Here is a 23,892-nt window from a genome sequence, read left to right as displayed (position 1 = left end):
GACGAACTTGACTTTTACTATTTTTTATATACTGATCAATAACTTTTAGTCTTGTTTTGTCAATTCTTCTTAGAATTCTTTTCCACTACTGTTTGGAGATAATGTTTGATTGGTCATGACTTCCTGTTCACTAATTGACTAAATCACAAAAAGATTGTTGTTGGACTACTTATACAGACATATGTATATAATTGTTAAAGACATTTAATAACTTTAAATTACCACCAGTTGTACATTGAGAGCAGTGATCCTTGCCATCCCCATCATTACATATGGATTTGGGAGATGCGCTGAAAACATTTCAGCAAACCGAAAACCCCAAAATAAAGCGATCATATTTAAGTCCAATAATTTTTTCCTTGATTTTTGCGATGGACCAATGGAAGGAATTAACATATCCCTTCCTGTTATGTTATGACGTCAGTCCTTTAGGACGTCAGGGTCCTGGTTTTCTGCAGCGAGCTTGAGCTCTTTTTGTCGCTGGGAAAAACGGTATCCACGCATCACGCACAGGTATCCCCCGTAGAGAGTCAACGCCATCATCGTGGCAGAGAACCCCCTGTATCCGTAGTCGGCCAGTCGCCTTGCCAACATATTGGTGGTCAGCCTAGGTGGAAAGAAAACAGGGGTTTGATAAGTACGAAACTCTTAAATGCAGGGTTCTCCAAACCTGTTAATGGAGAGCAACTCCCGTAGGTTTTCACTTCAACTCATTAAATATGCACGCTTGATTCAATTGATTAGATGGTTGATAAACTACATTAGGTCGGGGATGGAGCAAAAGCCTTTACAGGCGGGTAGTTCTCCGGAAAGGTTTGTTGAGACCCTGTTGTTTCAGCATGGCAAACGTACATTCTCTTGTAAACACTGAGGGTACACATATGACAATAGAAATGTATTAGGGCTTTTGCTAAAGAATCCTGGTGGATAAATACAGAGATAAAAGTCCCACATTGTTGCTTAATAAACTGATCAGCTACCTGTAGACTAGATTAGGCTACCAGTGTGTCTTCCTCGTTTCGACAATGGCTCAACTACTGGTTCCAAGGGAGTACGGTAGTCCTTGCTGGACAACTAGTACTGTAGGTAGCTAGTAGTAAACTATCAAGATAGATGCACTAGCGTTAATTGTACACTTCCCTACAGAAATAAACTATCCACCCTTCACTTTTCGGGTTCTGTATTGATAATATAATATAATTACCCTTCTTAAATGGGAATGACAGTCTTGCTTGATATTCCTCTCAATGTCAGCAAACCAGACAGTGGCTATATCACGTAGGCTAGCTAGCTAGCAGCATCCACTTTCGTAACTGATCTTCGGTGCCTTTCGTCGTTAGTTAGTGGAACCCGGAAGTGAAATGTTTCCTGTCGGATTTATTTCGAAGTAGCACACGTGGCAGCAATGGCAGCTTGTGTGAACGAGATCACATCAGAGGAAGTTTTAGATGAAAATAACGACCCAGGTGCTGCTCCTTTCGGAAATTTCATAAACTATTATACATTTAACCCGCCCGAGAACCGTTTGAGTCTCATCCCGCAAACACTTATTCATGATTTAGGGTACAAAGCCAGTCGTGAGACCATATTGTTACTAGATGTGGGTTGCAACTCGGGGGTAAGTTGGCTAGCTTTACATATACTGAAAACGGGACTTGGCTTATATTTGTTTCATGCGTCCCTTGTATTAGTCAACACGACACAAAACATTATTTATGTATAGTGTTTTTCAGTGTTATGAGCTATTTGTCTATCATCTTGCTTGCAGGATTTGAGTGTGGCTTTGTACAGACATCTTCAGCAGAAGTCCCTGTCCCTAGAGATTACAGCTGGAGAAGGAGAAGCAGGTCTCCATCTCCTGGGCTTCGACCTAGATGAATCCCTCATAGCTCGCGCACAGAAGACCAACCCTTTACCCCAAAACATTTCCTACATTCCCCTGGACATCACGCAGGACGAAGGCAGCCAGAGACAACTAGAAAGCTATCTGAGAAAACACAGCAGCTCGAGCTTCCATCTTTGCTTGTGTCTCGCGGTCACAATGTGGGTCCACCTGAACCACGGTGACGCGACGCTGCTGAAGCTGCTGTCCCGGCTGGCGTGCATCAGCCAGCACCTTCTACTAGAAGCCCAACCGTGGAAATGCTATCGCTCTGCTGCCCGCCGTCTCCGTAGGCTGGGTCGTTCGGACTTTGATCATTTCAAGGACCTGAAGATTCGCGGTGATATGGCGGAGCATGCCCGGGAACATTTAGAGAAGCACTGCGGGATGGAGCTGGTGCAGTGCTTTGGCAGCACGACCTGGGATCGCAGGCTGCTGCTTTTCAGAAGAAAAGATGGACATTGATTTAAACTGTAGGCTTCATAATAAAGCTTGGCAACCCATGTTTTGTCTACTTTACCACGGTTTGTGATGATTACGGAATGATGTTCACATCTGTGGTGAAGGAGAAGAGTGAACAAAAGGCCTTTTCGGATTTAATAATTTTAATTACAGAATTCTAAAAATAACATTACATAAAATGTATTTTTAAAAGAAACCATTGAATATTACAAAGGTCTCACATTCTGCAAAGTTAGGATATAAAATCTCTGAACAATGGTGCATAATTGAAAAGAAAAATAAATTTCATAAAATGCATATATTAACAGTTCTACCACGAAAAAAAACCAAGATGGGCACGAATTTCAGACCGAGATGAGATGAGTAGCTACTGCCAAACCACAACGACCTCTCCTTTACACTGAGGAACAGAGTTGAGATGCACACCATACACCACAATCAGTTCTCCTGTCCTGTTTATGGTTTAACAAAGAGTTGCCATTTATACACTGGAGAAAAGTTTTTTTTAATATATTTTTTAAAAAGACTACAAAAGTGACTTGGTGACTGCTCCCGTTATATTCACTCATGTCAATAGGGGAACAAGTCAACCCTTACACTGGCCTTGGTTTCACAAACACACATCGTTTCCACAGGTTATGCTGTACAATGCTTGAAAAGTTGCTAATCTTATGATACCTGGTACATATTCAAACTTGGTACATATGCAGCCTCTCAAACTGGGACCCTTGCTACATCGCCAGTACTCACTCATTCATTCCTATAGCCTACTGTACAATTGTGGGCAGTCAGACCAACCGAGCTACTAACGCCACATAATAAATACCAGGATGTCAACCGAACGAGGAATTGGTTGAACTGTGTAGCAGAAGGGAAGGTGAGTTTCTACTGCAATGAAACATGCCTGTTCCATGTAGTTTTGATCCTGCACTTGCCTCATGGTTTACATTACACCTTGGTCACTTCACCTGAAGCCCTTTATCAACAATAAGACCCCCCCCCCCCCCCCCCCTCCGTGTCACAGATGAAAGTCCTCCTCAGCCTCACCCCCCCCCCCCCCCCCCTCTCCACAACAGGCAGAGCCTAGTCCCAACAGAGGTATTTCATTTGTCTCCGACAGTACGGGAGACTTGTCACATTATTGGTAAACAAACGCATGTGCGTGCGCACACATGCACTGAGAAACTAGATCAAACAGTTGATTCAGACACGTTCCTTTTAGAAGTATCTGAGCTGGTTCTACCTGGTTCTACCAGAGGTTTACTGGGAGCAGCTGGAGCTGTTCCCCGCTGCGCAGTAGTGGTTTCAGAGGCCCGTGAAGACATTAGAGGAGAGAGGAGGCAGACTGCATGGGAGAGTCAGGGAAAAAGACAGAAAGATACAGAGAGAGAGCGAGACAAACATGGACGAGTCAGTACCATGGAGAGGGCAGGTTGGGTGGGGGGTGGGGGTGCTGCGTGGCTGGTTGGAGTTTTACTAGTTTAACTTCCCGTGCTGAGTCAGCAGCACTGGTTGTTGCTAATGCTGTCTGTTTCCATCAGTCCCCCTGAGTTAGCGGCCGTGGAAGGCAGAGAGCCTGTCGAGGCCTTCCTGCCTGCCTGACGGCTTGTTGGTTGATTAAATACAAAAGGAGGAAGTAGTAATAATAATAAAATAAAAACTATCACAATTAGCTTTGGAGAGAGCAGAGTACAGTGAGCTGGCTGTGCTGTCCTCCAGTCTGCTAGTGGAGTCTGTGTGAGGGTGCTGGTAAGATCGAGAGGGACAGTCCTGGAGGTGTGAGGGGCTGTTGGGGCATCCTCTGGGAGATCCAGCTCACCCGGGCCCTGCTCAATCCTCTCTGGAGGTGGGGGAAGGGGGTGGGCGCGCCTTCCCCGGAGAGAAGAGTGCTTGTTCTAGTGTGTGTGGAAGTGAAAGTGTCTTTCTGAACACACACACTATTGTTAAGTGTGTGTGTGTGTGTGTTTGTGTGTGCGCGCAGGTGTGAGTGGTCATCAGTGCCTTAGCGCAGGTCTGTTCTGCTGGCAAGTGGTCTGATCTGGTGCTTGCAAGTTGCTGACTGTGTCAGACAGACAGGTAGGTAGACAGGCAGGTGGGGGGCACCAGGGGCAGGGCTGGGCACCAGGGGCAGGGCTGGGCACCAGGGGCAGGGCTGTGAGGGGCTAGATTAAGGCAGCCGTGTCCAGCAGGGCTCTGTTGGGGTCCAGGCTAGCAAAGAAACGGACGTCCCGGTCCTTGTCAGCCTGCAGCGCCATCACAGTCTCCTCCAGCTCATCAGAGTAGGCACTGCCAGGCTCCTTGAAGTACGCTACACACACACACGTTTGTTTTACTATCCTTAAACAGGTCGTAGTAATGACTACTTTTTACTTAAGTTTATGTCAGAGCCCACACTTCTATACTTCAACTTGAGTGAAAAATTGTAGTCAGTACTTCAACTTTTAACAGTCTTTTTAAACGTGAGTATCTGTACTTCTACTTGAGTAAAGGATGTGTGTACTTTTGCCATCTCTGCCCCTAACCCTTAACGCAATTCTAACCCTAAACCCTCCCCAGAAAAAGCACTTGAAGTTGTGGAGCCCAAGAAAATGTGTTCTCTACCTTTCTCCATGACGCTCTGCCGCAGGGCCTTGGCCACCAGCACGCGCACGTTGGCCACAGGGTCCGAGGAGAGGCTGAGCAGGCTGGGGAGAAGGTGCTGGGCAAACTGCTCCATGGGCATGCAGTCCTCCTCCACGATGGCCTGCACACAGCACAGCAGCAGAGACAGGGAGGCCCGCAGGTCAGACAGGCTCATGGGCAGATACAGCCAGGAATGGTCGGTAAGTGGACAGACTTAAGGAGGCAGGGCGGTTGAGCAACATCTGGCAGATAGACAGACATGTTGGACTGTCGTCTGCTGGGATACGTGGTGCGTTACCTGGCAGATGAATGCAAAGGCTTGTCGGCCGACCCACTTGGGACAGTGGCAGAACCTGACGATGAGCTCGTTAATGAAGTTCAAGCCCAGGTCATGAGCTCCACACGCATACAGCTTCTGAAGGATCTCAACCACCTGAGGACACACACACAGCACTTCAGTTATGCACTGTCAAGTAGGGCTGCAGGGAATGTGTGTGTGTGTGTGTGTGTGTGAGAGAGAGAGAGGAGTGAGCAGGGCTCCTGGAGATCTTACCAGCTTGTAGGAGATCCACCGGACCTCAGACACCTTGTCTGAACAGAGGGTGAGGGCGATCTGTCTGAGGTAGTCATACACATCATAGTGGCTGTACAACTCGATGATCAGGATCAACTGCCTGGTGGACACACACACACACACACACACAAGTACACGCTATGTTACAGAACACACACGGCTAGATACGTGAAGATGAAGTCAATAACCCGGAGGCACCTACTCTGCCAGCTCATATCTGAACCTCCAGTTGCGGCTGTTGTCTGTGACCATGAACTCTTGAAGCTGGTACAGATACTCCCTCCGCTTGTCTGCGTGGAGAAGCTGCAACACACAACCATCACCATCAACACCATCCTAAACACCAGCACCATCATCATCATCCTCAACATCACCATCTACATCAACACCACCATCAACACCATCCTAAACAGCAGCACCATCATCCTCAACATCACCATCATCGCCATCATCATTATCAGCATCACCACCACCATCATCACTATCACCAAGTTCATCCTCATCGCGACCATCTTCATCACCATTCATTTATGGCCAAGGTCAGAAAAACCTGAGCCATAGTGGTTTACTGGTTGTTGTCAAGATCAAGGTAAAGTGTTGCTGGTCTTATTCCTGACCATAATGGGGATGAATGGAAGGGGTGTCAGGGGTAGGCTCAAGTCATGGAGGAGCAGGTTGCCCTCTCGTGGAGGAATCACACCTTTCAAACAGGGAGGAAGAAAAGGGCCGAGGGGGGGGGGGTGAGCGGGTACCTTGAGGAAGTCGTAGAGGTGTTTGAGGACCCCGATGCGGACCTCGTCCAGGTCCTTGAGGAAGCCGTTGAAGATGGGCACCAGGTCTGCAGCCGTGAGCTGGTCTCCCAGGATCACCGCCAGCTCATGGATGGAGAAGGCCAGGGTCCTTCTCACCTTCCACTGGGGAGACAGCGAGATGGAGAGAGAAAATATTCATTCACATTCACTTCTACACTACTGCTGTTAGTTAAATCTGGAGTCAGGGAGTCAGATGGCTGAGCGGTGAGGGAGTCGGGCTAGTAATCTGAAGGTTGCCAGTTCGATTCCCGGCCGTGTCAATTGACGTTGTGTCCTTGGGCAAGGCACTTCACCCTACTTGCCTCAGGGAGAATGTCCCTGTACTTACTGTAAGTCTCTCTGGATAAGAGCGTCTGCTAAATGACTAAATGTAAATCAATATGGAAACCCAGGGGCGCAGGTTTCATGATAATTGAGTTGGACAGGTCACCGCAAATCTGTCCCCTTAATGTTTTATGACAAACAATTATATTTAACGGCCGCATCCTCAGTTATAAAAAAAGAAATTAAAACATTTGACGGAAACAAACGGGAGAGGATGTCGGCCGGCTCCGAAACAGGAAGTGTGTGAACGGGGCCGGCGGTGCCCACCTGGACGTCCGTGGCCAGCGTCTCGTAGGTGTCCTTCAGGCAGTGCCAGTTCTGCCGGCCCAGCGTCAAGGCCACCCCAGGCAGGCTGAAGGCACAGTGCTTGGCTATCTCCGTGTCCACCGTCTGGGCCCGGGCTGGGTCCGTCATGGACAGGTACTGGTCCAGCAGCTGCTGGGGGATCACGTTCTGGAGGAGCAGGAGAGAGGGGAAGGAGGACAGGGTGAAGGACCAGGGGGTTATGGAAGGACCGGACGAACAGACAGAGGGCCGTTTGAGAAGGTGCGGCTGGACTGAACCAGTCTGTCGGACGCTCACCTGAACCTTAGGTTTTTCCTCATACACCTGACCTGAAGAAGAGTCATCCTTCCTCTCCTCCTCCACACTCTCGATCAGCTCAGACTCCTAACAAACACACACACACACACACACACACTCACTCAGTCATGTGGAGACGATGGGGGCCCTCTATTGAAGCCTCAGTATTTCTCCAGTATCTTCCTCTGGGTGAGGAGGACTGTGAACTCACCACACTGCTGTGGTCCGAGTCATCCCGTACGAGGACGGGGGAGTCTGAAGGAGAGTCCTGGTTCTCCTGGGCGTCTGGTTCTGGTTCTGTCTGGGTCTCGGCCTGCTCTTGGGTGGGGCTGGGCTCCGCTTCCAACGTAGGAGCCGGGTCTGTCGCCTGCTCCTCCACTGGGCTGCTCTCGCCGTTCTCTGATTGGGCCTCCAGAGCTTCGCTCTCTTCCGTTTGGTTGGCTGCTGGACTTTCGGACTGACTTTCGGACTGGCTTTCAGCCTGGCTATCGGATTGGCTGTCAGGCTGACTTTCTGATTGGCTCTCCAGCTGGGCTGCCTTTAGGGCGGCTGATAGCACAGAGACTTGAGCTGTTCAAGAACACACACAAACACACACAGAGGTTAGCACACATTTACGCACATAATAAACTCCCAAAATACCACTTTGCAAACTAGCAAATGAAAATGTTGTGGATGTGCGTCCTCCTTGTTGGCTGTGACTCACCCTGTACGTCCGGATCATCCATGTGAGGCTGAAGACAGTCCAGTACCTTCTGAATCTGGGAGCTGGTGGCCGGGCCCTGGCTGGAGTCTAGCCCCCGGTACTCCTCCTCTGCCTCCTCCACCTCCCCATCCTCCAGCTCCACCTCTCCCACATCTACCTCCTTCCTCTCCTCCTTCTCCTTCCCCTCTTCCTGGACCATGGGCCCCTGCAGCATCTCCAGATCACCGCTGATGTCCGGTAACGGAGGTCTCCAGTAGTGGAAAGAGTTAAAGTTCTCGTCCGTCTGGTCCGACTCTTTGCTGTTTTTCGTGACCGATACGGGGTTGTGGCTGTGGTTGTGTGTGTGGAGTCCATGTCCGTCTCCAGAGCTGGAGGAAGGGGGGCCGGGGCCCGGGGGATCCATGGCTCCATGGTCCCCCCTGGAGAGAAGCTCAGGGGCGGGGGTGGCACGCCCGTCCTGGTTGGCTGGGGTGTGACGGCCGGTCCTGCCCGCCAGACAGCCTCCAGACTCAGAGCAGGTCATGGAGGACTGGATACACAGGGGTGACTCACTGTCAAGGAATCACAATTAAAAACACAATTAGCACTTTCGCGAGTCATTTGTTGGTTTATTTTGGCTCAACCAAATCAAGCGCACCCCATCTGTATTTTCCAGTGATTAGACAGTATTGGAGGTCGGCTTGTTTCGTACCCGTCAGAAAAACACCTGGGCATCTCCAGCAGGGTGCCGTCCTCTCTGAAGAGGAGGCCTGTGCTGGAGGGGTTGGCGAAGGTGGAGATGAAGCGGCCCAGAGACTGGAAGGCTGCCTGACGCACCTGGAGAAGCAGGGGAACACAGGGGGTCACCACACACACACACACACCACTGGAACACCCGTGATGTCAATCCAGGTGCTTGTTCCAAGCATCTGTTGGTAGGTAGTAGTAAGTTAGTAGGCATCTTAATAGGGCCTTATTGCTTTTCTCATCTTGCGAAAACACTAAACCCAACCCCTCCTGAACACTTAAAGTCTCAACAATTTTTTCATTACCTATTAAATAACTTATTACAAAAACCTGGATCTAAAGTGTTACCCACATCTACATCTGCTCTTTCCTTCCTTCCCTCAATCAATCCCCCCCACCCCCTCCTCTCTCATCACTCCCCCTCCGCTCTCATCACTCCCCCCCTGACAGCGGAGCTCTTACCCAGCGGGACTGGTCACTGATGAGGCTGATGAAGAGGGGGGACAGTTTAGTGCGTCGCACCTCCGGGGAGGTGGAGTTGGAGACGATCATGAAGCACTCTGCGCACGCCTTCCTGATGCCCCACAGGCTGTCTGAGCACAGGTCGAAGAACTTGGACATCTGGAGCAATGGCAGCGCAGCGCAAGAAAAACAAACACACTGTGGCGGTTAAAACTGGCCTGGGACTGAACCCCCGAATAAATCAATAACATGGAAGCAGTGCGTATCTGTGGTGATGTAAACATCGTCTGGTTCTCACCAGTAGTTTCTCTGTGGCATCCTGACCCACGATGGAACAGAACTCGCCGAAATTAGCTGCACACACCTGGGAGAGAGGGAGGGAACCCACAATAAGGAAGTGTCTGTCTGTGTGTAACCTATTTAACTTGTTTATTCCACTAACAGGGAGAATGTGTGTCAACGCTGACACGCATTCCAACGTTCAACAACAGATCGAGGAAAATCCAAATCCTCGTCCCAAACACCCTCTGCCTCAGCCTGCAGCGGCTACGCCAGAACTCAAATTCCACCCAGACAACAACAATCCCTGTTGCTCAACACTCCAGCGACCCGAGCAGTGCTCCTCCTCACTGGCGTCTGTGGGAGGGGCGTGGAGGAGTTACCTTGCGGACTTGGAAGAGCCTGGCGTCGCTGCACAGCTCACAGAAGCGCAGCAGGAGCAGGTGCTCCACAGTGTCTTTACTCAACATCGTCACCAGCTTGCACATGATCTATACAGAGAGAGACACAGAGAGAGAGAGACAGAGAGAGAGGGGATAAGGATCCATATAAATCCTGAGAAACCAAGTAGAGAAACTCAAGCTTCTCTCGTCCATCTGCAACACCGTACTGATCTGGCATTGATCAGACCGGCGGTAGCCCATGGGGCTGGAAGTCTATGTGAATGAACCCCCAAATCAGTCTGACTGTGGTTTCAGGGTGGTGGGGGCCATGGGGGGGCCAGCCTTACCGCCACGGCTTCTATCTTGTAGTCATCATCACTGCTGGGCTCTGTGAGGTCCAGGAGGACTGGGCACACTTTGGTCTCCATGTCAGCCTTGCAGATCAGTCCCTGCTCCAGCAGGACCAGCAGTGCTGCTTGGCTGGTCTTACGCACCTGCCACACACATGCAGTGTCACAATATGCCAAGCACACACAGCGGGCCATACATCCATAAAGACATGCTAACTATATTTAATATGAAATCTGCTGTAAAGGGACATAAAAGCTTACATATCAGATAAGAAAAACTTCAGCGACAAATCAGTCACTCAACCGGCTTGAGATAATAATGTGATCTCAGCTATCTAACCCTAGTTTAGCCTGACAGGTGTGTGTATTGCCAACCTGGTTGTTGGGGTCTGTGAGGTAGCGCACGACGATGGGCACCAGGTATCTGGAGAAGGCTGCGGGGAAGTTGGGCCGATTCTCGTGTAGGAACATGGCGATGTTTGGAACCTGCTCCATGAGTTCTGCACGCACTGTGGGTTCTGAGACACGCACAGGAGGCACACACATGCACGCAACCACACGCAGGCACACACACACCACGTTGAAAAATAGGGGGGGGGGGGGGGGGATGGTCCTGTGCTGGTGTATGTGTTTGGATTAAACTACACATTCAAGACATTCAAATGTTCAGGTTGACTAGAATATTCTGATGGCTTTGATTTGGCCACTGTCTCAGAAGCAATTTAATTGGGAATGTTGGGACATCATAAACACAAAACAAACAGTCGAGACAAACAAACAAAGCCAATACCTCCGTCTTCTGACATTCTGGCAACTGTTTCCATGACACTGATAAAGTCATTCTCATTGTCACTGAACTCTCGAAGCACGTCAAGCAGCCCGCGCGCCACAATCTGCCTAGAAAGCAACACGAGCTCCAGGTTAGTCCGGCCTGCCTACTGAGCCACACCCCGACAAAGCACCAGACCTCAGACACATCCAAAGCTTCAAACTAGACCAAAACATAAGATGAGTTGATAAGTAACAGTTCCGACACTGGTTTCATAGCACATTGTGAACATAAATCAAGTCACGTGTTAGTCTGTGACTTGCCAAAAAAACACTGCCATAGCCAACAAAGCAGTCTGCTCACAAATGTGTACATGGTGCTGTAGATTTGCATAAGAATGTTTGAAATTCCTCTTCTATAACTGGAGCCTGTAACAGGCGGAGGGGTAGACTAGGCCTCTGCACAAGTTTAACTGGGGGCAGCAGAGCACAGAGGTGTTAGGCTCCACATCTGCAATAGGCAAAACACAGAGAGGCCGAGCCACAAACCCTCCCTGACACCTCTCAGCCACCACACAGGCAGCTAGGGGGCAGACAGCACAGACACACACACACTGACACACACACACACTGACACACACACACACACTGACACACACACTGACACATACACACTGACACACACTCTGCCTGGAGGGAGAGAAAGACATGCAAGGCTTCCCAGGGAGAGACCTGATAGAGACCTCACGAACGGCCCTGATCTCAACTAGAGGAACAGTCATGGGCAGCATCGTTAGCAACAGTAGGCTAGGTGTTGTCACATTCCTGAGCTATGGAAGTGGTCCAGGTAGTTTTTGCCCTGCTGGGTAATACACAGGAATGTAGATGGAACAAGATATTACTTCATTTTACTGGTGTTAGACTTTGTTCCAGCACAGCATTCCAGTGGCAATACTAAACATTTCCTTTAGCCTACTATCTATAAGCTACAAGAGAGTGTGTGTGAGTGTCTCCTTTTGGTTTTACTTTGTAGCGCTGCCAGTCAGGAAGTTGCTTACCTGTTGAAGACATTCTCACTGAAGGCATATTTCTCTAGCCTGCCTAGAGGAGTTAGGTTGTCCTGCCCTGCGTCCAGGAACGCTGTGATCCGGATCCCATCGCACTCTGATCCATAGTCATCAAACCCAACTGGAAGAGAAATACGGTGACAATGTTAGTGTGATTGTACGTGCGTGGTCTATACGGGCTGACCTTACTGAGAAAAACAGCCTTGTTTTATTCCCCCGGCTGATTTCCACAATAAGGAAATGCAGCAGATCAGAACTTGTCTCAACCCACAGGTTGTGTTATATGCGAGGCATATAAGCCTTTGACAACCGGAAAGTCCCTTCATTAACAACAATATCCAAACTAAACTAAACTTGAAATGAAGGCTTGAGCCGTGCACAAATTCAAAAACTCAATGTGATTGAGAACACTCACAGTCATCCAGATCGTCGTGACCATCTTCAAAATATAAAGACAGACCTGAGAGAACGGACAGAGCAAGAGAGGCAACAATGTCACTAACATGTAATCAACATACTTCCCCTCCCTCGTATGCCAGAGAAGGAGAGGCGGCCGGGCATCTTGGGCATGACGATGAGTAGGCAGTGTTGTGGCGGTGACTGAAAGGTTAGTGTTGTGCTGATCTGAAAAACTTTGACACTGGTGATCTGGTGAGATGTTAATGGCTCTTGTTGAGGTGAAGGTCAGAACTAGGTGAATTCCTGTAGACTATGCACAGAATGTCTTCAAGTTGGGATTAATCTTGTAAAGTGCATCGAAATTGCCCAACAAACATCTAAGATCACTTGGCCACTGGTGTCAAAGATCAAATTGGCTAACACATCCTCTGGGCCTGGACAGAAGTATTAAGCAGCAGCTGACAAAGATTCACAACTTCTTAACTAGTGTAGCCACTAGCACAATAGCTATAACCTAATATTGTCATTACCAAGACCACCCATTTAAAAATTGGTAAACTATGTTCCATTGTTTACCAAATGGAACACTGGCTACTGCGAACCTGCTACTACTGCAGCTAAATTAACGTTATTTACACGGTAAAACCCCTCCGTATTTTGACCACAATGTGGGAGATGAACATGACACTTCATCTCCGCTTGAGAAATGACTCGACGTGTGCAGTCAAAAGGTGGTCAGCAAGCAACCCGGTTAGCGATCTGCATAATGTAGGCCTATTTGTTATAGTTTTGAGCTGGATTTGATCAGCTTAAAAATCAAGCTAGTTAGGCTAGTGGCTTGCTGATCAGCTAGCTAAGCTACCCTGCTAAGCTAACAGGGCTGAAAAGGTCAGATAACTCGATAGGGTTTGTAATATCAAATAAATGAGCAGTTTATTGTTGGTCATCATTATTACAATCGCGCCACCACATCCCAGTGTCTATGAGAATTCTTTTTACTGAGTGTTGTCAAAATATAACATCCACGGGCACTGGGTTGGCTAAACTAGGCAGTATCGCGGCTAGCATTGCAAACCCAGTCCTGTACTGTAGTAGTACTAGCGCTGCAGCTTTAGCTTTCGCTTGACAACACCGCTTGCTGGCCATGTAGGCTAGCCGTCTCGCTTGAAAACACATTAGAACAAAGCCTACAATAACAAACTGGGCGTTACTGAAAACACTAAAGTTAACAGAAAAAACGCATATAAATGTTTTTGTCACAAACACTGCGTTGTTAAAGTTTCGAATAAATGTTATGATAGGTATATTACCTGCCATCTTGATTATCTGCTCGGCGAGCTGCCGTGTGGGTTGTCACTCAACGTTGCCAGCATCGGCAAACTACTTCCTGAAAGCACTTCCTGATGTCGTTTTTCAACCGTTTTTATTTGTTAAACAATATTTTTGACACATTGAACGCAAAGTATGTAGATAGACAAATGAACTAAACACAAAGGATGCTTGACAGCTTCTTATGTTTCTAAACAAAAACAGGACCACTGCTGTCACGTGACACGGTCATCCGTAATGCAAGATGGAGTCGAGGCGTTTCGAGGATGTTTACTGTAATCAAAATGTGCTAAATAGTACGAGTGATGCTTAGGTTTAGAGAGTAGCAAATGCATATTTTCAGTATTTTTTATTAAATCTGTATGCGGTCATCTTAAATCTGTCTGTTAAAGATTGATTTTCTCAAAATTTGATCATTGAGGAATCTATTTAGCAAGCGAGCTAGCAGCAATCTGTCAAGTGGTTGGAATGTTCATAAATGTCCTATAAATCTGTAGCTCAATATGGCGCTAAGGGAGTTAAAAGTTTGCCTTCTTGGGGTAAGACAACATAGCCTCTCTAAACGGTTCATTCTTGTTTGATGTTGTTTCCTAACTACTAAGTTGCCTACCGTTAGCTATCTAATTACATCAAGTTAAATATCACCATCATTATCAGTCTACCAAAGCTGAATTTCTTTTAGTTCACATCCTATCCTCTCACTGTCCTGTTGATGAACATGTTGACACAATTTATTAGAAGTGATACGCAAAGGAGGTGTAAGTTAGAGGGTACAGTGCATCTTAAAGTTAATGTTACTGATGTTGACAATGTTACATGTTCATGTCTGCTTAGACAGAAAGGAAGGACACCGTAGGAAGACATTATTGCTTCTAGTGAATGTGTTATATACCTGATGGTGCTAGATAAAAAAACGTATAACAGTTACAATTTGGCCCCTTGCATGTGTGGAACAGTTAATCTCTTATTTTCCTGTGTTTCTACAGGACACCGGGGTTGGCAAGTCCAGTATTGTGTGGAGGTTTGTGGAAGACAGCTTTGACCCAAACATTAATCCAACTATTGGGTAAGCACTGTACAAAAACATACAGCTGGATCACAATCACAGTCTTACACCGATGTTTCCCATCTTTTCATGTGCAAACAATATATCTGATTGTGAAGTGTGTTTTCTTTTTGACGAAGGGGGGGTCGATCATTTGCAGTACGTAGTTTAGATCATGGACACAAACAGTAGATTGTGTGTCATGTTCCTTTCTGTGTTTTTCAGGGCATCCTTCATGACAAAGACTGTGCAGTATCAGAACGAGCTGCACAAGTTCCTGATATGGGACACTGCTGGACAGGAGAGGGTCAGTACTTAAAGGAGATACTTTCAGCATTATTTTCATCTACAGAAGGACCATTTGTTTTTACTATAGGTGCAGTGATATCATATGTCTGGTAGGGGGCGCTGTTTATCTATCCAAAAAGTTTAGCTTTTTTTTTTACATTGTTGAAACGCTTAGAAGAGGCCCCCTTCATAAAGTGGAGTGGCAAGTTAAGGAATCATGGCTTTGCATTCTCAACATCAATGCTGCCTGTTTAGTCTTGTGGATAACATAGGTATGTCTGTCATGATTAAAGAACTCCTGCTCCCTCCCCCCCTCTTCATTACCTCTTCCCCCTTCCCCTCCCTCTCCCTTTGCCATCTCTCACTCTCTCTGTCTATCACTGTCTCTTTTCATTCACTGTAGCACATTTACACATTCATTTGCATGTTGCATCGCTTCAACAAAGTACCCAAGGCTGATATTCTAAAGAATGTCACACATATATTTGAACAGTCAGAGGAGTTGTATGTCAGCAGTCATAACATGGTGGGCAAAATGGGAGGCCTCTCGTAACTTGATCTGCTCTCATGTTTGTCTACTATACTACATGATGCTATATCTGGAATGCCTCACAGACCACCCAGGCCTGGGCTTTGCCACATGCAAATAACACAGGATATGAGTACCATAATCATCTTCAGAAACATATTTAGCTTGAATGCTAATAAGGACAACCACTTAAGGAACTTAAAAACAAGTAAAGGGGAAACATTTCTAATGTTTGCTGCACAGTTCCCTCTTTAATCGAGCGATCGCCAGCTGTTTCTTCTTTTGTTTTGTTCCCCTACTCTTTCCTCAGCGTGCATAGCGTCGCCTGCTGATATGAAGTTCTAGCCCCTCCTTGTTTTACCCAGAGGTGCGAGATGAGTCACTGTGTTTGTGTCGTGTTCTTAGTCCACTGGGGCCTGGCCTGGCCCGGGTCCCCGGAGCAGACCCCCGTGAAATAAACCCTTTAAGATAAGGCAGGCAGATGAAACCAGAGCACTCTCCAACCTGCCACTGTGTGCTGCCTTGCCAGCTCCTCTTCCATGCTCGGTTCTTCCCCTTCTCCTCACTCTCACTCGTTTTATCTCTAACTTCCCCTCTCTGCCACAGACTTTCCTTCTGTGCTCCATGTCTGCTCGTGCTGATCTCTCTTTCTACCGAGTGGCTCACAGCTGTGAACAAGAATGTAGCAATATTCTGTTAGTGGCTTGATGTTGTTTTCATATTAAGCTGCTGTGGTATTTTGCAAAGCTCTCATGGTGTGTGATTTTCAGCTTCTGGAGAATAGTCTTTTTAGGCTTTTTACATTTACATAGTCGCTCTTATCCAGAGCGACTTACGACTTACAGTAAGTACAAGGACATTCCCCCGAGGCAAGTACGGTGAAGTGCCTTGCCCAAGGAGACAACGTCATTTTAGCACGGCCGGGAATCGAACCAGCAATCTTCTGATTAATAGCCCGCTTCCCTACAGTAACCGCTCAGCCATCTGACCCACAATTTTTTTTTATTGGACCTGTTGGAGAGTAAACCAAGACGAGGTGGCATCGATTGAGCGAGCACAGATGCAGAGTTGTGATTTTGTGGAATCATTAGTGTACAGCCGAACCAGACTGTTAACTCCTGAGTCCTGATCCATTATAACTGATCTGTCTGCATGCAGACAACAAGCAGGATGGACTCTGACACTGACCCCCAGAGAACCCACTCTGCACCCTCCTGGCACAGAGGAACACCTTTCACCCACTGCCAGGCTCATAATTTCTGTAATTAATCTACACATACTGAGCAGCCGGGGAGCTGTTAGAGGGCGGCAGTGTGGCCAGATGTGTGGTTTAGCCTTGTGGTGAGTGCTCTCTGGGCACAGGCAGTCAGACCACACAGGACTGTCTGTAGCAGAGCTAGCTCCAGCTCTGGCCAGACAGACAGAGTCCCCTCACTCCTTCTGCCAAATATCCCTAGTTGGACTGCCTTTGGTGGAGTTGGAGCCAGTAACAACTATAATTGTGTGGAATGTGTGTTTCCCTGAGGTAACTGTTTCATTCCAAGGAGGATCGTGTATTTCTTTATATTTGCTGAGTAAAATGGAATTGGCGGGAAAAGGCGGCTCATTCCAGCTTCGCCTGCCCCTGTTTTACTTTTCTTTTCTTTTTTGTCAAATCTCTTTATTTTATTAGCTAATATATGACACCTCTGATTATTATTATAAATGTGTTAATAAAGACTACCTTACAAAAAGTTGGCTTTAAATAAGATGTGATAGACTTTATTGTCCCAAAAGAAATTAGTCTTTGAAAAGTATAGTCCTGTACACCGAGTACAGTTGCTTCTCTGTAGGATCAATTAAAGATACATACATGGATTTTCATTAAGACCTGAATTATTTTGGCCACTTTGCTTTCCACATTTTAGTTTGTAGCTTGCTGCTTTGTACCCAGCAAAGCAGCAACATAATGTGCTCACAAAGCACATTATGTGTCTTCGTTTCAGAGGAGATAAAACCACAGGATATTTTGTTTTTATCCAAGAAGACAGAGGTTCATTATATAAGATGGAAGGTCACTCGTATCGAGGAACCTGTCTTAACCAATCACCCTCTCTGTTTAACCCCTGCATCAGCCCAGGACCCGTCTGGTGGTACTTATACCACCTCACGTCCTCCACCCCCTTCTATTGTACAACACTAACTCGGATATGTAAGCTATTTGATTTGAAGTTTTATGCAGACAGGCGTTTGCTAATTGAACTTGAACGTTTCAAACCAAAGCTCATAAGCTTTTGGAAAATACTATACCAGAACGGATACCAAGAACTGGCAAACATCTGAACTGTTTTCCCCCCAACTGTGGAATTGGAGAATATGTTCACATTGTTTTGATTATGCCGGGCCTTCTGATGTCTTGGGTTAAGACCGAATGTGTAGTCCTCCATAAATATGACAACGCTAACTGATTTTGACACATTGTGCTCATCTTTCTCCTGATGGTTACCACATGTGGGACTGGTTGGTGGAAAGGCCTGCCACACTTCCAGTTACACACAGCCTCCTGGCTCTGTGGGCCCGGAACACACAGCCTCCTGGCTCTGTGGGCCTGGAACACACAGCCTCCTGGCTCTGTGGGCCTGGAACACGCAGCCTCCTGGCTCTGTGGGCCCGGAACACACAGCCTCCTGGCTCTGTGGGCCCGGAACACGCAGCCTCCTGGCTCTGTGGGCCCAGAACACTAAGTCTTCTGGCTTCTCAAAATGGTGCATCTTTGCTTTTTCCAATAATCTTCATGAAGTCTAAAGTTCATTTATGAGGTTCATAAAAAACAATTAGTGCTGTATAGATGAAAAGTGATAAGCCATGGTAGGTTATTCACATCTTAGACACACGAGGGAATTTGTGTAATTTCTTTGCATAGTTATTGGTGATTGTAAAGCTGTTTTAGGATACTTCATTTTCCTATGGTTCTCCACAAACAAGCCATTTGGGCAGGAAAATCTATTAAAATGGCCTTCGAAGAAAGACCTTCAGAAGAATGTAGTCTTCTCCAGCCAGCAGACTGACTCTGTCTTTGAAGAATAACTGCAGGACATTTACTACTACCATGTTTTATCTCCCTCATTCTCTCTCTTTCTCTCTCTTCCTCTCTCTTCCTCTCTCTCTCTCTCTCTCTCTCTCTTCCTCTTCCTCTCTCTCTTTCTGCCCATAGTTCCGTGCTCTGGCGCCAATGTACTACCGAGGCTCGGCTGCGGCCATCATTGTCTATGACATCACTAAAGAGGTACCAGACAGTATCCCCCTCTTAGTCACTTTCCTTTGACTTCTCATTAAATACCCAGAAAGTGTATTTCATAAAACGTGTTGTTTATCCAGTGTCCTTCTCCACTGTGTCCCATGTGTTCCTCAGGAGTCCTTCCAGACGCTGAAGAACTGGGTGAAGGAACTCCGGCAGCACGGCCCTCCAAACATTGTGGTGGCCATCGCCGGAAACAAGTGTGACCTTTCTGATGCCAGGTACAAGCTGCCTGGCAATACACCTTGCGTAGTTCAACTTCACTCAGTGCCCGGTTCCCAAGATAATCGAGTGATAGACACACAGATATTCCTGCCTTTATATTTAGATTCACCAGACCAATGCTTACAAGTCCATTTAGGCCTAACTAATGTATGAATGTGCTTACCCACATCACTAATGGACCAACAGTGCCTATTCAAAATGTCATTAAAATAGACACACATTACAGAGCTATTGTAACTGTTTGTGAGACAAAGCCAGGAGTTAGAGACAGATAAATGTGCCCTTGCGTCGTTCAGAGTAGAATCTGTAGTAGAAACATGATCTGTGGATGGTCATTCACCACCATTTGTAGCTACGGTGTAATCTGATCAGCAGTCTAGGGTTGAATGGAGTCAGGTGGCTGAGCAGTTAAGGAAGCGGGCTAGTAATCAGAAGGTTGCCAGTTCGATTCCCGGCCGTGCAAAATGACGTTGTGTCCTTGGGCAAGGCACTTTACCCTACTTGCCTCGGGGGGTATGTCCCTGTACTTACTGTAAGTCGCTCTGGATAAGAGCGTCTGCTAAATGACTAAAATGTAAAATGTAAATGTAAATGTAAAATGTAAATGAATGACCGGAGGGGTGGGGAGACGGCCTCTTGCTGGAGAGGTCTAACCTCCTAAAGGCTGCTGCTGGTTACACTGTATGAAGACATGACAAAGGGGAAGTGTCTCTACTATCTGTTTCATCTTTTCCATTGTATATCTTTCTCTGTCTCTCGCTCCCCCCCCCCCCCCTTCTTTGTGGTACTGGTGTTAAACTTGTTAATGTTCTGTATCTCTCTCCAGGGAGGTGTCAGAGAAGGATGCCAAAGATTATGCCGACTCCATTCATGCCATATTCGTGGAAACCAGTGCCAAAAACGCAATTAACATCAATGAAGTGTTTATTGAGATTAGTAAGTTTGTGTTTCAATGAGCCAGCTATTGTCAGAGGCCCTTAATGGGCTTGTTTGAGGCATCAATTTTGCTTCCAAGACCAAACCCTGTGTGGTGAATGTTCTTATGTTGTGTTACGTTGTTTTCCCTCCCTTTGGGTGTAACATTGTTTTGTGTCCCCTCCCCTGCAGGCCAGCGTATCCCTGTGCTTGACACGGTGGGAGGGGCTGCAGGGCAGGGCTTCAAACTGCGGCGCCAGCCCTCCGAGACTCGACGCAGCTGCTGCTGATGCTGCCCAGGAGCGGGACACCCGACCCCCCGACCTCTGACCCCGTCTCTGCCCACAGTCTCCACAGTCCCTCGGACCTTCCAGCCCCCGTCACAGAGAATCGCAATTGGTGCTAACGCTGCCTTAGAATGTTCCGCCCATACCCTGGGACCAGTCCCTTCCTACAGTCCTGTCAGTCCATCAAACACTTCCTGGTGCCCGTCAGAGACCAGGACGGTACTGTAGTACTCCACACCATGGCAGGCCTGCTTCATTACATCCCCTTGTTTCGCTGGCGAACATGTCCCAACAGGTCCGCCCTCCACAGGCCTCCGATGGATCCTTCAAGTCCTCGTGGTTTCCTCAGACAGCACCGACATGCTGTCTGCTCATCCCGACCACACACAGGGTCACATCTGCTCCACACCCTCCCGTCTGGCTGGTCCATGCAGCCAGCGCCAGGTCCATCATGGTACGGTGGTTGGCTGTAGACTCTCATCCTGTCTTCTTGCCTGGACACAGCAGGTAATGTTCAGCTGTCCACATCATGCCCTGTCAAACACAATGGATGGGGAATGGTTGATTCAGATTGTGCCATATGTAGAAGTTTGCTTTATTCCATGCTCCAGATGGAACTACAAACACAATCTCACAACAGGACCAAAACAACATGGCATTATTCATTAAGCTAAGCCCTACCAGAACTAAATTGTGTACTAGATATCTTGCAGTCTTTTTCCATGCGCTCTGTGTTCTTTGACAGAGACACATCATCATGTAGGCATGGCTGAACACACATCTTTGTATTTTGTGTTTTATTAATTCAGTGCTCGTCTTTGCAAACATTTAATCTGCTTCATGTTCTGCACTTTTGAGGGACAGTGGGGTTATGTCAGGTAAATGGCTGTGACCTACACACAATAAATATATAGAGAGTAGTATACGCTAAGGAGTAAGAACTACCATGCTTCACTTCTTCAATGAGAATAATGAAGCAAGCCTTGCTAAACTAGACAGTCCACAGAGCAGACCAAGAGCCACGCAGAGAAGCATCTCTTCCGATATTTCTAGTATTGGTCCGGTGTGCCTCAGCCACTGGTGTCTAATGAGATTCAGTACCCCCCCAGTATCTCCTAGGCCCGGTGACAGTGTTGCTGAGGGCTCGCCTCAAGTGCTGACAAGGCTGGCAGCCACCAAGTGTGTGATGTGCTAACTTTTCCAACTGCTCACATGTTTTCCACATTTCCCCTTTTTAATGGTTGAAAGAATGAGCCAATCTCTGGAATTCTGTAAATGAATTGCTCCGGAGTGCCTGGAGAGTGGGCTGCCAGTCATTTTACAGTATTAGTTTTGCTTCAATGTTTCTTAAATGGCATTTTAACTGTTTGTGTTAGTTGGCAAACCTGTCTTTCCTCGATCCCTTGCTGTTTTTTTATGATTGTTTTACAGGGGAGGCTGATTTTGTGAGGTCTTGCCAATTCTTTAATTGTCCCATAAACATTTTTCATCTTTCGCTTCTCATTCTTTCAGAGTAAGCACTGGCTGCACATCCAACCTAGTTTTATTGCCTGGCCTGTGATGAAAAGGGTGATATCTGGAAACTTGTTTCAGGGAGAACCAAGCTATGCTCTTAGAGCTTGGAACCCTCTGAGGGGAAAAGATTCTGTGCAGAAACAGACATTCTGTTCTGTTAGCATGCTGACCCGCTAACGAACCGTGGTCGCTTTTCCCCTCTGAGTGATGTGCTGCTCTGCTCAAGGGACCTGTTATTAGTATTCTTTTCAACCTTGAGATTTCCCCCCTCCACCTCTCCTCTCCCCACCTCGTATCTCCTCTCTCCCTCCTTCATTTCTTGTGAGACATCCAGAAAACACTAGAATGAAGGATAAGTGTCGCTGTACAAGTGTGAATGTACTCGATTTTTGCCCAAGCAATGTTAATTCACATTTAATTTATCCTCTTTTGTCTTACCCCTATCGTTTCAAATTCAATAGATGGGGAAAACAGTAGATTGGATGGTCTGCTGCCTCAGAGCATCTCTGTTACAGTGTCTCTTCATGGACTTGTATGGACACTATGGGTTACTACATAGCCTGGTCTCTATGGATGTTACGGTGGTCTACTATAAAACAGCATATGTACTTTCTTTTTTTTGCCATAATGCATGTCCAAGTGGCTTGTTACTGGTGAACTCTGTCAAATCAAGGTCATCTGAATATTCTTCAGGTTTTATTTAGAGATGAATTCAATGTGCAATAATTGTCTTTGTGACAAGGGTAACTAAAATGTGACAGATAACAACTGGTAGATCTATAGATGATTTACTGAATACATTATTTTATTATAAACAACAAAAACAATAATAATGAATTCTAAATAAATATGACTTCCTTGTCTTGAAAGGACAGGACATTTATTGAAAAAGAGAAACATTTTAGCTCTGGTACTTCAGCAATTGCACTTTACGCACCTAATCTTAACCTTCTTTTGTGTCGTTAGGTGTGTCAAGGTTTCCCAGGCATTCTAGATGTATTTCAACTAACTGAAAAGTACAAAGACTGATACCAATTTGTTGTTAACTGTTTTGGGTGAATCCACATTATCCAGCTTGTTCCTTTGGATGATCCTGCAAGCCTTAGTATCACTTGATTCGTTTGTAGTATGCCTGTTCACTCATTTATTATTTTGTTACAGAAGCTGGTGTCTCCTCAATGTCATGTAAATGCCATTTTTACACAGCACATGACTAATATGACTTATATGATTTACCTCTGTCCTCCGTTGCTTTTCAATAGCATATTTGTAACAGGTGATGGTCCCCTTTAGCCTAAATGTTCTAAATAATAAAATGATGTCAGGTTTGTGAAAATATCTACTTTATGAAATTTGAACTTGAAGCATTGGTGGATATTACTAGTTGTGCATTGTTGATGTTTGAAAAAAAATACAGATCTTCTTGGGCGGGCCCTGAGAATGTTTTTCACTGTACATACCATCCAACCTGTACATTGCACAAATGTCTATTGATATTTAGCCTGTCAGAATTACTTGTATGGTGTCTGAAATACAAGAAACCCATAGACTTACATACACAAGTTAATTACTCCTAGCAGTAGTTGTCATATTTAGTTTTTAATACAGTGCATTTCATATCGATTGTAAACAAAAAATACCTGAAAACACTTGTTCCCAGTGTATTTCTGAATGTCTTAAAAAAGGGAGTTGTCAACCTGTTTATTAATAAAACAATACTAAGAAAGGGTATTTGTGTCTTCTCCATGTGTGGGGCAGGGTTGGAGAGAGAAAAGGTTTGTGAGTGAGGCTTGTAGTCCTGTGATGTTCTGGGTTGAGAATGGTGATGTTTGAAACTGACACTGTGCTAACTTGTTCCTAGGGGGATACTGTGACAGTGTTGTTGGTAATAAGTCGTCTTGCTTCGGTGGCAACCAGCCCCCCGGCTATATATATAAAAATGAAACCTGAGGTATGTGTTACACGGAAAGGACCTCCTCGATGCTCTTTGGATTCTGCTGAAGGGGGCAGAACTCCGACCAAAGAGCCTCTCAACACCTAACATACATGATCACACAGGTCCACTGTATCCAGAACACCTGTTC

The 23,892-nt window shown here is 46.5% G+C and overlaps 4 protein-coding genes across 7 annotated transcripts; 2 read left to right on the top strand and 2 right to left on the bottom strand.

The window, feature by feature from the left end:
- Nucleotides 1–188: 188 nt before the first annotated feature.
- Nucleotides 189–1,309, bottom strand: cox14 (cytochrome c oxidase assembly factor COX14). The gene is made up of 2 exons (XM_067243251.1): nucleotides 1,205–1,309; nucleotides 189–607 (listed from the first exon to the last, which is right to left on the bottom strand). Exon 2 carries the CDS (start codon nucleotides 592–594, stop codon nucleotides 421–423), a length of 174 nt encoding a protein of 57 aa, XP_067099352.1. The 5' UTR covers nucleotides 595–607; nucleotides 1,205–1,309; the 3' UTR covers nucleotides 189–420.
- Nucleotides 1,310–1,391: 82 nt separating this feature from the next.
- On the top strand, nucleotides 1,392–2,703 carry bcdin3d (BCDIN3 domain containing). The gene is made up of 2 exons (XM_067243126.1): nucleotides 1,392–1,618; nucleotides 1,769–2,703. The coding sequence occupies exons 1-2, from the start codon at nucleotides 1,406–1,408 to the stop codon at nucleotides 2,345–2,347; spliced, it is 792 nt and encodes a 263-aa protein (XP_067099227.1). The 5' UTR covers nucleotides 1,392–1,405; the 3' UTR covers nucleotides 2,348–2,703.
- A 707-nt stretch (nucleotides 2,704–3,410) lies between these two features.
- ppp4r1l (protein phosphatase 4, regulatory subunit 1-like) lies at nucleotides 3,411–13,770 on the bottom strand. 3 transcript variants are annotated; one of them, XM_067242618.1, is made up of 20 exons: nucleotides 13,709–13,770; nucleotides 12,415–12,459; nucleotides 11,991–12,120; nucleotides 10,955–11,061; nucleotides 10,540–10,682; nucleotides 10,162–10,308; nucleotides 9,815–9,922; nucleotides 9,451–9,516; nucleotides 9,153–9,311; nucleotides 8,602–8,780; nucleotides 7,965–8,515; nucleotides 7,470–7,828; nucleotides 7,259–7,345; nucleotides 6,944–7,129; nucleotides 6,293–6,454; nucleotides 5,743–5,843; nucleotides 5,520–5,640; nucleotides 5,265–5,399; nucleotides 4,946–5,087; nucleotides 3,411–4,652 (listed from the first exon to the last, which is right to left on the bottom strand). In XM_067242618.1, exons 1-20 carry the CDS (start codon nucleotides 13,713–13,715, stop codon nucleotides 4,507–4,509), a joined length of 3,081 nt encoding a protein of 1,026 aa, XP_067098719.1. In that variant the 5' UTR covers nucleotides 13,716–13,770; the 3' UTR covers nucleotides 3,411–4,506. The 3 variants fall into 3 exon arrangements, with proteins under 3 accessions (XP_067098719.1, XP_067098805.1, XP_067098891.1); XM_067242704.1 differs by having other exon boundaries at nucleotides 8,656–8,780; XM_067242790.1 differs by having other exon boundaries at nucleotides 8,671–8,780.
- Nucleotides 13,771–14,025: 255 nt separating this feature from the next.
- Nucleotides 14,026–23,537, top strand: rab22a (RAB22A, member RAS oncogene family). Of its 2 annotated transcripts, XR_010876744.1 has the most exons (8): nucleotides 14,026–14,266; nucleotides 14,714–14,793; nucleotides 14,998–15,079; nucleotides 18,783–18,854; nucleotides 18,981–19,087; nucleotides 19,918–20,027; nucleotides 20,199–20,800; nucleotides 22,270–23,537. XR_010876744.1 is itself a non-coding variant. In XM_067237827.1 (7 exons), exons 1-7 carry the CDS (start codon nucleotides 14,231–14,233, stop codon nucleotides 20,294–20,296), a joined length of 585 nt encoding a protein of 194 aa, XP_067093928.1. In that variant the 5' UTR covers nucleotides 14,026–14,230; the 3' UTR covers nucleotides 20,297–23,537. The 2 variants fall into 2 exon arrangements, 1 of the variants encoding a protein (XP_067093928.1); XM_067237827.1 differs by having other exon boundaries at nucleotides 20,199–23,537.
- The last annotated feature ends 355 nt before the right edge of the window (nucleotides 23,538–23,892 follow it).

Source organism: Osmerus mordax, chromosome 1 (assembly GCF_038355195.1).
Source record: "Osmerus mordax isolate fOsmMor3 chromosome 1, fOsmMor3.pri, whole genome shotgun sequence".
In the NCBI taxonomy this organism is placed as follows: domain Eukaryota; kingdom Metazoa; phylum Chordata; class Actinopteri; order Osmeriformes; family Osmeridae; genus Osmerus; species Osmerus mordax.
The sequence above is the reverse complement of the archived record's forward strand: the minus strand, read 5'-3'. Positions and strand labels throughout refer to the sequence as shown.

Bases quoted from the DNA above. Each gene is read 5' to 3' on its own strand.
- rab22a (XM_067237827.1), top strand. From the start codon at position 14,231: ATGGCGCTAAGGGAGTTAAAAGTTTGCCTTCTTGGG. The intron at 18,855-18,980 runs GTACCAGACAGT...TGTGTTCCTCAG, and splicing joins TCTATGACATCACTAAAGAG to GAGTCCTTCCAGACGCTGAA. The intron at 20,028-20,198 runs GTAAGTTTGTGT...CCTCCCCTGCAG, and splicing joins TGAAGTGTTTATTGAGATTA to GCCAGCGTATCCCTGTGCTT.
- bcdin3d (XM_067243126.1), top strand. From the start codon at position 1,406: ATGGCAGCTTGTGTGAACGAGATCACATCAGAGGAAGTTTTAGATGAA. The intron at 1,619-1,768 runs GTAAGTTGGCTA...TCTTGCTTGCAG, and splicing joins ATGTGGGTTGCAACTCGGGG to GATTTGAGTGTGGCTTTGTA.
- cox14 (XM_067243251.1), bottom strand. From the start codon at position 594: ATGTTGGCAAGGCGACTGGCCGACTACGGATACAGGGGGTTCTCTGCC.
- ppp4r1l (XM_067242618.1), bottom strand. The intron at 10,309-10,539 runs GTTGGCAATACA...TGTGTGTGGCAG, and splicing joins TCACAGACCCCAACAACCAG to GTGCGTAAGACCAGCCAAGC. The intron at 7,829-7,964 runs GTGAGTCACAGC...GTTCTTGAACAG, and splicing joins GGATGATCCGGACGTACAGG to CTCAAGTCTCTGTGCTATCA.